General features: G+C 38.3%; 1 protein-coding gene across 2 annotated transcripts in view; it reads left to right on the top strand.

Annotated features, from left to right (window-relative positions):
* Nucleotides 1–2,323: 2,323 nt before the first annotated feature.
* Nucleotides 2,324–13,606, top strand: part of dock9b (dedicator of cytokinesis 9b) — a 55,139-nt gene continuing 43,856 nt past the window's right edge. Inside the window, exon 1 of one of the 2 annotated variants that reach the window (XM_087791558.1) lies at nucleotides 2,324–2,537. In XM_087791558.1, coding sequence (XP_087647684.1) covers nucleotides 2,424–2,537 — 114 coding nt within the window. In that variant the 5' untranslated portion in view covers nucleotides 2,324–2,423. Of the gene's footprint in view, nucleotides 2,538–9,943; nucleotides 10,358–13,606 lie in introns of those variants that run through there. The other variant, XM_087791557.1, reaches the window with a different exon arrangement.

Genomic DNA, 13,606 nt, shown 5'->3' with positions numbered 1-13,606 from the left:
CTGCGATTTGTTGGGGGGGTGTTAGGGGTGGTGGAGGACAGACAGACCCTCAGGAAGGGCGTTACAGCAGCGCCATCGTGCCGCAGACAATATGCATGACCATAAATCTGTGCGCGTGTGTGTGCGCGCGTGTGGAGGTGTTTACCACTTCTAGTTAAAGAACAATTGTTTTCTTTTTTTCATTATTTCTAAAATTGTTTTTCTATTCAAATTTGAAGTTCAACTTTTTATGTCCAGATTGCAAAAATATATCTTATCCCGTCAATTATTAGATAGATAAGATATAACTTTATGGATCCCTAAATTACTTTGGGAGGTTAGGAATACTAGCTTGGTTTGTCAAGTGTTCCCCACTGGCCCCCCACTAAAGTAGGTACTTCAAAGTATTTTTCACATATACTTTCAGAAACATCTTAAAACGTTTTTATTTGTTCAGGCTTTTCCTTGATTTTCTGGAACTCCTGTTGTGTTATCAGTTTTATCTTGATCTTTAAAGTATATACTTCATTGAATATTGTTTTGATTGTTTAAGCGCTTTGTGACCCTGGTCTGGAAAAGCGCTATCCAAATAAAAATTACTTACTAACTTACATACTGTAAAAACAAAAAAAAAGGGTTTCCAAAATCCAACTAGATGTGAATTTTACTGTCAACTCATCATTCATTACATTTGTATGAGTTTTAATCTCATCAGGAAGTTGTTGCCTTTGGCCGTGTAAGGCTACTTAATGAGTTAGGATCCCTCAGCGACCATTAAACCTATCCCTAAACTTAGATGTCTGGAGAAGATAAGAATAGTCAACCTTATATGCACCATTCATGGGTGTAAAATGCAACACAAGTAGTTAAAAAAAGACAAAAATCAGGAAAAGGAGTGCATTAAACTAGGTAGAAAAAGGGACACACACACACACACAGACACACACACACTTAAGCTGTTATGGAATGGTCTGCACTTAGTGTGGGCGGACCCATGTGTGGAAACACCAGAGGAATAATAAAATATTTAAAAGTATCCGTAATAGTAGGATTTTAGCAACAGGACATGACATTATGAAATTTAAGAACAAATAAATGGATCGAAAATAAATGAGTAAGTAAGTAAGTAATTTGTATTTTTTACGCTTTTCCAGACCAGGGTCACTAAGCGCTTAAACAATCAAAACAATACTCAATAAAATGTATACCAAGATAATATTTATTCTCTCTCTAGGCCACAATAGAAAAAGTAAGAAAGATCTATACTTTAATACCTTAAAAGCAAATATTCTCAAGCAGGCCCGGGTCATTGTGGACATCTAAAGCTGGATGTTGTCCCTGTAAACTGTGGAAGTTTACTCTGTCTACTGAGCAAAAATATTTTAAAAGTGATTGATCCCAAATCAATTTCATGTTTAAGAGTACATCTTATGGTATTGTAATCCTAATCCCCTTTTATCCACTTCCTATTCACCTTTACCCAATCTATGGACCCCATTGCTTTTTTTCCTCATCTTGTTTTTACCTGGTTCCTCGATTTCTCACACTTTACTACCCAATGATTCTAATGTGTACGCAGTGAACAAGTAATGATGGATTAATTGCCAATACCAGGGTGATTTTATAAAACTTTCTTTTTTTTCCTGGTATGAGCGGGTTAGATCCTGGACAAACTACATCTCTCAGCTGGTCTGAAAATTGCCTTGGGGTCCCCCAGGATGTAGGTTGGGGTGAGAAAAAAGTCTGGGACTCCCTCCTGAAGCTGCTGCCCCCGCGACCCGAACCTTGGATAGGAGGAAGAATATGAGATGAGATGTTTTTTTTATTAGTTTCTGGTACATTTCATGAGCATTGGGAAAATATGTTAAAATTTGTCAAAAATGCTCAACAATCACAATAGAGAATTCAATGTCATTGTGAACAATAAATATCATTCTACCATGTCTGGATAGTCGCACACCTAAAATGTGAAGCTTCACAATATATAAATAATATAAAATTACCATACATTTTTTCCATCATGATCTATGGAAACTAGAAAAGAATAACATCGTTGCTTTGTAAACAAATTCCAGCAGGCGGCAATATAAGCCTTCACTTTGAAAGAGCACGTCCCGTTACGTAACCAAAACACATCCTCTGAAATAATGCATGCCACTCTATTACAACAGTTAAGGCACAAGTCTCGTGTGCATTTTCGCGTCCCCCCCCCCAAAAAAAAAAAAAAATGGGAAAGCGTTTAAACAAGATATCCAGATGCGTGAACGGGTTCCAGCCAAAATGAAAGGGGCGTGATTCTTCTTCTGTGAACTGGATATTCTCAGCGGCGAGGTTCGGTCCAGAAGGAGACGAGTCACATTCGATGAGACGCACGGGCAGGATAAAGGGGCAAGGAAGTACATCCACGGCGGGGCAAAAACGGATCGGTGTCTGGTGGGTCCACTATGGCTTCTGCTCCACCTGAGGCGAGGAAGTTCACCCGCGGGCTCAACAAACCGGGCACCGCGGCAGAGCTGAGGCAGAGCGTGTCTGAGGCGGTCCGGACCTCAGTGCTGGTGGTAAGAGCAGCGACACTTTTGTCTGTTCAGTACACGTGACATCAACAACACTTCTTTTTTTTTAAATGTCACCATTAGTTTTTTTGTGTGTGTGTTGTGTTTTAATATAGGTTTCTAGAAGAGGTTGCCCAGGTAACTGAAATACACACCTGCACCTCACAAGGATGCGACACCACAGGCTCCTGCACACTTCTATAGTTTGCCCTGACACATGACTCCACCAGTGCACGTTGTAACCAGAGAGGATAGAAACAACTGAGCAACGACAAAGAATATAAAATAAATCCAATGACATGTGTGTCTTTCGCCTAGTCAGCAAATCCAAACTCAAGAGGATGTTGAGCATCAGCAAAAATGTTGCTGTTATTGGTCCTGAACCAGAGCGTGTTCTATAAAACTGTTCTTGTCAAGTGTCAGTGACTTTTAATGCCAATGGCTGCTTATAACGTTTCTGCTATAACTAGTAGAGGTGTGGTTAGGCAAGAATCTGGTGATATGATACAATATATTGCGATTATACATTGCGATTATGTAGGAACTAGTACATATATTTGTAGTATTGCACGGGTACTTGAGTATGGCGTTGTAGTATTTACAGACCGCATGACTCTTAACGACGTCGTAACTACTTTCATTTGAAACCAGAAAAAGACCAAACATTAGCCTCAAAAAGCTGCTGGAGTCTGAATGTATCCTCTTGTCCTCAGTCATTGCTGGGATCTCACATGATTTCGTTATTCCTTTAGCTGCGGACAACTTAATGAATACTGCTGTCTCTCGAGAAGTTAAATTGTTAAAACGTTAGTGTAAACTAAAATAAAATGTTTATTTTATACTTACTTTAATCACATATAAACCATAAAAGAAAAAATAATATATATATAAAAATGAAACATTATTTTAACCCTCCCTAAAAAAGGAAAAAAGGGACCAAAACTTAAATATATCGATACAATGATTTTGGCTATCAATACAGTACCGTGAATTAAAAAAAAAACTGTAATATGAGTATCAATATTTTCCGAGACACCCAGTGGGTTATAATAAGGTTGAAGATACTAAGATTTTTCTGGGTTATGTTGGACAAACAAGATTAAGGACATGAGTATGTGTTGAATGTAGCCAGAATCTCAGGTATGGTAATATGACCACAATATAGCTGACTAGTATTTATGTAAAAAACAAGATATAATGAACATATTGAGTTGCATATCCTATATTAAAGCAGCACTCAAAACAACTAAAATTGGCTCTCATGATGAATTGCACAACGATTGCTAGAATTCAAACATATGAAACATTTTAAAGTATGTATTTTTACTGTATATTGTTTTTATTGTTTAATGCGCTTTACAAAAAAGAATCACTTACTTACTAACATGCTGGTGGTTAAATATGTATGTTTGACTTAATACCAGTACCTCATACTTCAGTTTACATGCATGTCTACATCGGGGAAAGTAATTTGGTTGCTGCATGGGTTCTGAAGAGCATCTGGGTCCTATTATGGTTCTGGATATGTTGAGTCCGTGCAATAGTTGCCTTTGAGTATTTCCTCTATTTTAGTCTCTGGGCTACGGTGCAGCTGTTCCCTGCATATAAGCACAGGATTGTAAAGACCAATATAGACGCATACGGTTGAGCAGCAGGAAAACAAAACGTATCACAACAAGTACTTCAGCATGGTCTGAAGGATCCAACTTGATGGGGGGGATAAATCTATTATTTACCTTCATCTTCAGATCACCTCTTCATTTTGACAGTCATCTTTGTGAGGTAATCGACGTGAGGGGAGATCTGTGTGGCGAGTTCAATAATGCATGAGATCGTGATGGGAGGTTTGGTTATTTTTAAACATGCCCCTTCCACCGCAATGTCACAGTAAGCTGCTGAGGGGATCATCAATAATAGATGGTCGAGTACCTTCTGTGATATATCGTCTACATTCAGGATGGCTTCCAACTTCATGGCCACACACTCGGGATGTTTATCGCCATAGTTGCTGTAACACCTCTGTAAACATTTGGGAGGCTGAGCAGGCAGAGCAGTTAAGCTGGACCCTGTGGATTTCATGATTGCGTTTCAAGTGTGGGAAATGTTCGCTCCTCCAATACATGTCACCGTAAGAATCGTTATTCGAAGGCATTATTTGAATCAGGCGCAGAAGATACAGTTATAACAGGTAATTTCATTAATTTCCATCGTGACTGAAGTACGTTTTGTAGCTTTCAGGGAGAGAAAACGGGAATACACGACTAGACATTAGTCTGGACCAGAGCCATATCCTAAGATGGTGAACAAATGCAGACTGTCACGAAAGTTTGCAATGACACTCTTCAGTGTACATGGTACATCATACTGCAAATATAAATGAATTGTAGCAGGATGTACTCAAAAATGGCAATACTCCATTGCTGTGTCTCAAATCGCATACTTGCTTACTCAAAGTTAGTATTTTTAGTGCGTTAGTGCGTCTCAATTCTTAGTATGCGAAATTTAGTGCGCCTTGCACACTAAATTGGCGTACTAACACGCCCACAAAACTGAGCATGGTTCGATGGACACTAACCACCCTAAACGGCCGCCATCTTAATGACGTTTTAAACGGAAGTTACGTCATATATATATATGCATATATATGCATATAGTTACAGGTGCATTTTCAGCAACAGTAGAAGGATGACACGTCTACGCTGCTGATACCAACTTAAATATCTCGCGAACACTTCGATTCTCATATTTTTTCTTTATTTCTTCTTCCAAACTTGCAAAACGTGCTGCCAGCAGGTGTCTGCTATAGCGTTCAAACAGCTGCTTGAAACATCGTTAAATAGTAGTAGAAGAAGAAGCTGTCACGGATTTCCGGTTAGTGTGTAGCAGCAGTGTTTGATTTGAGACATACTATCTGTGGAGAATTTGCGTACTAGTTAGTACGTACACTAAACTGATGCATTCTAACTTCTAGTATACTAAGTAGTATGCGATTTGAGACACAGCACATGTCATTGTTTACACCATCACAAACAGGTGAATTATTGGAGAAGCAGATAACGTTTAACACAATCACAGAACTTAGTGGGAGGCACTTATTACCTCAACCACCCTCAATGGGGTCACATCGGGGACAAGTGGTTAAGGAGGCCCTGGACAGGTCTTAAGAGATGGGCAGAATTCTGATTTAGTAATTAACCTCTTTGTGCTTTTGGACTCTTGAGTACACAAAAGAAACTAGCAGGAAAACGTTAAATGAATTGTCGGGGAGTTCTGCTATAGTAATGACTGTTAAAAATGTAATCCATAATTACAGAAAATAAAAAAATAAAAAAATGTCGAAATGTTACAGTGTTGCTATGTAAAATGGCATTTTTTCACTATATAAGAACATAACCTTTTATCCGTTGTCCTCCATTCTCCATCAAACAAAGCATCAATAGTTGTGGTCACCAGGTTCCATTTTTGTCATCATAACTAGAGCTCTATTGAAAAAATCTGTTCCAGAGAAAACTTGACACCTCAGATGTGTTGATATAATGCTTCAGTTTAGACAGTGAAACTCCACTTAAGAGTCAAGGGGATTTGGTCTGATTAGAATGAATAAACCTGGCAGATTATCTGCTGCGCTGCAGATGCTTTAGCACTGCTGACCTATATCTGGCTCGGGATATAGTGCTGTGTCGTCTGTTTGTGGTTCAGTCCCAAGTGGTTGTTTCTGATAGCTAAAGAAAGATTTTCCCGTGACCACGAACATTCCCTCTCTAGTTTTCTCTCATTCATATTCTGGTGAGTGGATGGGAGTGTCTCCTGAATGAATCTCTTACAGCATCACTACGACAAGTACATTCTTGCTCTGTGCTTCTGTCTTTCTCCATCAAATTCATAAAGGGTGCTGTCACCGTTTTTTCGTTTCCATCAGAATTAAACGGACTGTTCTTGTCGATGCATTCTTGAACGCCGCATCATCTTCATTCAATAAAGAAGTCTTGTTAGTAAAATGCGTCTCGGCTTGTTAGATGGTTTTTACTTGTAGTTCTGCCCTTAATACCACACAATAACAATCCAACATTTGTGTACAGTTTGTTAAGACTGACATAGCACAACATATTCTATTCATTATTATATTATTATTGTTTTTGTTTTTATTTTTTGTTTTAAACTGAGCACCGTGGGCATGGTCGTAGTGGTTACTGATTAAACCTGACAGCATAATATGATTTCAGCTTGAAGCTTGAGTGTTTTCCTCGTATCCGTTTCCTACCCCTGTCCAAAAACATATAGAGGCTGTAGTAAATGTACTGAGAAAATGTCAACAATAAAACAAGGCAAGTAAATTTTCAACCCTTAAATGATTTTAAATACACTAAAAATCTTTGACCATAGACAGCTATTGTTATTAATTCTAGTATTGACGGGATCTGAAGATTATTTCGTTTTTTTAGGTTGAATTTAATTTTCAAATAGAACAGCTGTTAAGAACATTAAAAAGGCATCTCACCATAACTCTGATTTACTGTGTTTCTGCAACAAGATATGCATCACATATATAGTTTATCTTTTACTCATTATTGCCTGTTTACAAGCTTATTTGATAAGTAAACGTGACTGAAACAAGCGTGTCAAGTATCACTGTTCCTTACAGAAAATATGGTCTTTATTTTCTTAAATAAAACAACTTTCAGACAGTAATGATCAATACAGCAGAAATTAAATAAAGCATGTTTATCTTCCTACATTGACTGGTAGCAAGCCTAGAGGAGCTTAGCCCGGTTGTTGTAGACCATTGAAATTGAAGGATTTAAAGCAGCCATTTCAGTGAGACCAGAAATCAATGTTACATGATTATACACTGAGTTGAGTTGGAATTATTAAAGTTTAGTGTAAATATAATAATAATAAGTATGTGTGTGAATCAGCGTAGTTTCCCTTCAAATCTCTTTTTTCCTGTTGTGCTCCGAATGTTTTCATCCACTAAAATATGACTTCACCCTGGCATGTCATGGTTTCCACTGAGCTGCCGAAGACTGTTCCATGAATTGTGTAATTGGTGTAAATGGAGAAGGTGATACTTGAACGACCATTTGCAGTAGTTGTGTCCATGATTTACAACGTATTCCATTCAGGAAGCAATGAGTGTTTTTGTTTTTTGGGGAGGGAAAAATGGGCAGTGACCATAAGGAATTCAATTCCGCTGACCCAGTTGACATAATTGCACTTCCAGTTCTATTCAGCACGTGTAAAAATAGCAAACGTCCCAGAGGCTGATCCAGAATCAGCCAGTCTTGTGTGTGAAGACGGAAGTGAACAATGATGGATGGGTTGTATTGTGGGTGCCTCTGTGTTTTTTTTTTTTTTTAAAGAAGATTGAGACGCTCAAAAGTCAATGAAAATCCCAGTGTTTTAAAGCAGATGAATCCTCTATATTTATGGTTTTATCAATAATTGTATGATTGATGCAAAGACCCTCCTTTTGACCTTAAATATATCTATCTTTAATAGATCTCCTGGTTGATGGGGAAGGATTCATCAAGTTTTCTGCCTCTTCCACACAGATTTTCTGTTTTTTTTCTTCCGGATTACATCATAGAATATTCATGGAAAAAGTTTCAAACACAGGATTCGGTTGGATCACAAGTTTAAATCTGTGTGGTTTTACGCTTAGTCTGGCTTTTTTTTCTCTCTCCCACTGAGTCGTCAGTTGATGCACTGGAAGAAACCGCCTGTGGGGGGCAGCAAAGATGCGTATCTCTGCTTTAGGTTTTTTATTATAATCTATCATAAATATATCTTTGTTAATATGTAAAGTTTCTATGGATTAATGACAGTCTTGCTTTGTATAAATATAAAGTATTTCTAATGGATTGTATTGCCATTGCCCAATACAACAACACATTAAACAACAAAAACATAAACACTAAAACAACGCTTGCTTTTCCTTCCAAAGGTAGTTTCTTCATCTATGGAGCAAGACTGCCATTATGAGTTAGTGCTAATACAGATCTGTTTTAGATGTATATAAAGAAAACTTGTCTTGAGGGGCGAATGTTAGTTTGCTTTAAAAGTGTGCTTTTTCTTTCGGTCATATCATTTTTTATGTTCTTTTTCCATTTCTGACAGTTTCTTTGCTCCTTTAAAAGTAATGTATGTATAATTTTTGTCACAAATGCCATTTGCAAAATAAAAAATTGAGTCAATGAGCATATCGTATAGTTGTTATATTATTGTTTGTTGGATTTTGTCCTGCTGGCTTCACCTCTCACTCGACTCACCAACTCTTTATTTAAAGCCATGGTTCTCAACAGCAAACATTTTAAATGTCCTCTTAAAATTGATTTTCTGATTGTCTTACTGATAAATACTTACTGATAATTACTGATAAATGATGGTCTGTCGTAATTATTTTATAATTACACCATAGTGATAAAAAGGGAGCAGGATGATGCGTTTGTTATCCATATCCTTATTTCTCTTATATCCTGTTATTTACTATGGGCTGTCAACAAAGACTTTCGTCCTAAAGGCTCAGAGCCAAAATTCCCCTCCAAGTCATTTTATGAGGCCGGTTAAATGGTTGGTTTAAAATCGAAGTATATTGATGTTTATGCGGCTGACCTTTAAAAATGCCAGTGTTTAAGATAAGATAAGTGACACAGCTTATGGATGTCAATGGATGCAGAAATGTCTAATAAGAGTAAAACTGAAAAGGAATTTGAAGTGTTCGATGAAGGACAACAAAAGAAAATGAGGATGGATTGAGCCTCCAGGAGTGAAAAGACAATATCACAATCATGTTTGGTAAATATTTACTGTCTGTTCAGCCCCTTGTGTCATTTAGTTTGACACCTCTGAGTCAACACAGGTTTTATATATCCCACAATTACATCAATATAAGTACACTAGCTTGAAATATGCATTTACTTAATCCACTGTAAGTGTTTCTCCTGCACCAACATGAAGCTGAAGAATAAATTTAAGTGGCTAGGATGTTAAAAAGATGATTATTTATGGAGGGTTGTCAGGTTTGTCCTGTGACGCATCAGGCTTAACTAGTCCCCGGAGAGGTTGTCAGCTGAGGCACATAGGTGACGAAATGTTTCATCTTTGGGTTTTGTGTCGTCGGGATGACATCACCAGGATGACTGCATTTGATGTAATATCGTGTCAGAAAGTGAAAGATTTCCGTGGCGGCTTTGGTCGTGTGTTATTGTGGACAAAGCTTGCAGAGTCAGTGAGATGACTAAGCCGAGAGAGTGAGGGAGGAGGGAGGAGGGAGGAGGGTAGCCTGCTGAGTGAAAGGGAGAGACCAAAAAGAAATGAAAGTGAAGAGTTGAGGCAAGAGATGCTGAAAAGGAAAGAGAGAGAGGATGCAGAGTCGAGCAGGAGTGTCTCAGCATCCTCATCCGTCTGAGAGTCGACGCCCTGCTCCCACTGACTAAGCAGCAGTTCGTCTCCTCTGTGTGTTCGTCCTTCCATCCCTGCTGGCACAGGAGTGCCACGACTCAGCAGCTCGGCGGCTCTGGCACATAAATTGGGCGGTCAGCGCAGCAGACAAGTGCCTCGCAAACACTTCCTCCAGGATGAGGAGTGTTTGCCCTCTGAAGCCCCTACTAAAGACTGATAACAGGCTGAAGAATTCCTAATTAAGACTGTGTCACTGCTGCATCATGGGATGCACCACCAGCGTGGTACTTCTGGAGGGGTTGCGGGCGATTCTTGAGAGGAACTGCAGCTATATCAAGGCGGCGGCGGACCTGACTGTTCTGGAGGATGATGGGGAATCACTGAGCCCAAGGGGATCTGAACTTTGGATGCCAACAACTGCTTTGGTAATCTCACCTCTGCAACATGCTGTCTGTTTTTACCTCGAGTGACTTTAGTGCCTCATGCAGTGGCTCCTGTATATACCGTGAAATGTTTACCTACCTATTTATTGCGCTTATCTATCTTAAATTTGAGATTTGTGGGTTTGAATGGGTTTCTTACGATGCAGTCTTGGTAGTGTTTTTAAAGGACTTGCTTTGGTATATCTCTATTTATTAATAAGGAGGTGTGTGTCTCCACGTGTGCGCCAGCCTGATCTTAATGTATTATTGACTTGCTTGAAAAAAGGTGTTGAAAATGACCATGTAGACGAACTGACTTCTCAATTAAGTTTTCAACTCAATCAGGTCAGAGGCAAAGGGGACGCATAGGGGGCACCAATGAAAAAACGAAATATGTCCAATTTTAATGAACTGTCGACCATATCTATTACATTATCTAAAGTTACATTTAATATTTATGTATGAGTAACCTTTACAAAAACCGTAAAGCAACTTGTCTGTTACTATTTTGACACTAAATGATGCAATATATGGATGGATTCTATTTATATTCTAAAAGAGAACAAAATCACTCAAATAAAGTTTTCACAATTAATCTAATGCACCACATTCAAAACCCTTCCATATTAATTGAACTTCTTCTATTGTACTACATAATTATTTAAGTTAAATAAAGATGATAAAATACATTCAATTGTTAAAATAATACATAAATAATATACTTATATTGGTTGTAAGTCCTTCCCTTACCCCTGATTTTATTTCTAAGCAGTGCAACATAGATCAATAATATGACTTACTAATAGGTTTCTTGACATTCTCAAACACCTTATCCAGTTAATATATATTATTCATGATAAGCTTCAACTAAAAACAATTGCATTTCTTGGTAAATAAATGCCACATTCATGTCCATGCTGATCCATCTGATTAGATTTAAACTCACCTAATACCTTTTCCACCTCCTGTCCAAGAGTTCTATTAGACGGTCGTTGACATAATAAATGTATTTAGTCTGTTGCACAAAAGCCAGTTAGGGTCGTCCACTATAAGCCATTACCGGTGTTTCCTTTACAGCCATTCATTAGAGGTTGCTTTCTCTTCCACTTCCCATCGCATCCCATTGTTGCATCAACGCAACATATTCATCCATTAATAGGCTATTTTTAGACCCTTGAGTCGTCCGAGCAGTTCTATACGTAGAGTGTAGAAATTCACAGACTTCTGGCTTGAATTCAAACTCCGTACTCTTAATTTTTTTTTTACAATATTTGATCAAATTATGTACGGATTGTTTTTATGTATGAAATGTGTATTATTTATTGGTGTTAAACAATTAAAATGTCAAATTGTGCAGAAATAACACTTAAATACACTATGATTTATGTGTTATTTATTACAACTGATATTGTAAAAAAAAAAGTACAATGAACCAGTTAATGTATCAAAGTATTAATACAACAACCTTTTGAAGGACAGTTATTTCTCGCCACTGCCTCACGGTGATTCACACGTTGATTCGCTGGAACTTGTTTTTCTGTGAGATTGAAAACATTGTTTTTGGCTCCCCCCAGTGCCAGAACAGTGTAGCTGCAATGTCAGTACATGCTGCATGTCCCTTTATTTACAAAAGGAAAGAAAGGGTCTCGTTGGGTTGGTTCCACCTTCCAGATGACAAAAAGTCTTCGTTGACTTATTGCTGTAAAGCATGTCACACTCAGAGACTCTCCAGCTCTGGTCACCCAGGTTCATGGGCGTCACAGCAAGGCACTTTTTACTGGATTGCTCCTGGTGGCAGAGTTGCGTCGCAGTCTACTCCCATCAGTGTGTGATTATGTGTGTGAATAGGGGAATGCGTGACTGTTAAAGCACTTTGTGACTCTGGTCTAGAAAGGCGCCTTACAAATAAACATTCTTCTTCTTCTAAAGAGTTCTACTCTGTGAATCATTACGGTAAAATCAAACCAATCATAAAAAAATAATAATAATGTAAAAATTAAAAATTAAATACAGAGTTTTAAAACTAAAGAAAAAAGGTTTTTACTATAAACCAATTGCATCATTACTTAATTTATTTACGTCATAACATTCAATAGGTGAGTCAAACTTGGTTCTCTCTTTAGTGACCTGAAGCAAGAGTTAATATGAAGCTATTTTCCTGCCAATTTTCCTGCCCAACCTAGTGGAAATCATTCATGTCAGCAATTAACAAAGCCAGTATTAATACCTGTAGTTTTTCCATTTGGGTTCCAAGGGTATATAAAAAAGTCCTGTAGGTAATAAAACTATGCCCTTAACAAAAAAAATGAAAAGCTTTTTTGCAACCATATAAAACAATCCCTGGATACATTTTTCCTGACCCATGAATTGTTGGTTATTCACTATTGTTGGTTATTCACTACTGCCAGTTAAACTATAATCTGTTGTAAAAATTAATGTATTTCCTATTATTAATTAATATATCCCAGTTTGCTGTTAAACACACGATAACTGCTGGTATATTTATTACATATAACTAAAATAAGACCAGGTTGACCCTTTAGTAACACTGGTCTGTCTTGGGAAACATCAAATGTGCTCTTAAATCTTTATTTTGCACCTTTTAGAGCTCTGACATCACGACGGCTGAGGGAACTCCCCTCTCCTTCTCTCAAATTTAAGCAATGCCAGATGTGTTTCCCTCCACAACCTGCGTGTTGTTGTCCACATAACCCTGCTATTGAAGCTTAAATCACACTTATTCTGCTCTATTGTTCAGATGACTCATGAATTAACTTCAGATATTCGTTTGTTCGGATGCATTTTGTTGCCGATCTATTGTTTGGGAAGTTTTACTCCTTGCTTGGCCAACACCCTCACACTTTCTCCCACCAGGATTCCTTCAGCAATCGTCGGCTCCAAATCATTACGTCAAGCAAGGCCTTATGCAATTCTCCACACACGTGCCCGACTCTCAACGTCTACATGTGCGTCTCTTGAGAAGGGTGTGGACGGCTAATGACTTAAAGCTGTGTGAAAACGCTGTGGGGACATCATCGTTCTCCTTCCTCTGCTTCTCCCTCCGATAACTTGGACGTCAAGCTCTCGCACAGATGGCCTCGCAATTCAATTTGCACTCCCCTTTTTTCTCGTCATGCACGGTGCCCAACATTGGCGTGAGCCGGGATGGCTCCAGGAAGTGTGATGGTGTAAGGGAGATGCGGGGGAATCAAGTGACGTGACCTCAGTGAAGCCAGGACTCGACAAGGGCTT

This window comes from Callionymus lyra, chromosome 5, assembly GCF_982586985.1.
Source record: "Callionymus lyra chromosome 5, fCalLyr1.hap1.1, whole genome shotgun sequence".
NCBI lineage: Eukaryota > Metazoa > Chordata > Actinopteri > Syngnathiformes > Callionymidae > Callionymus > Callionymus lyra.
This window is presented reverse-complemented; position numbering and strand designations above follow the sequence as displayed.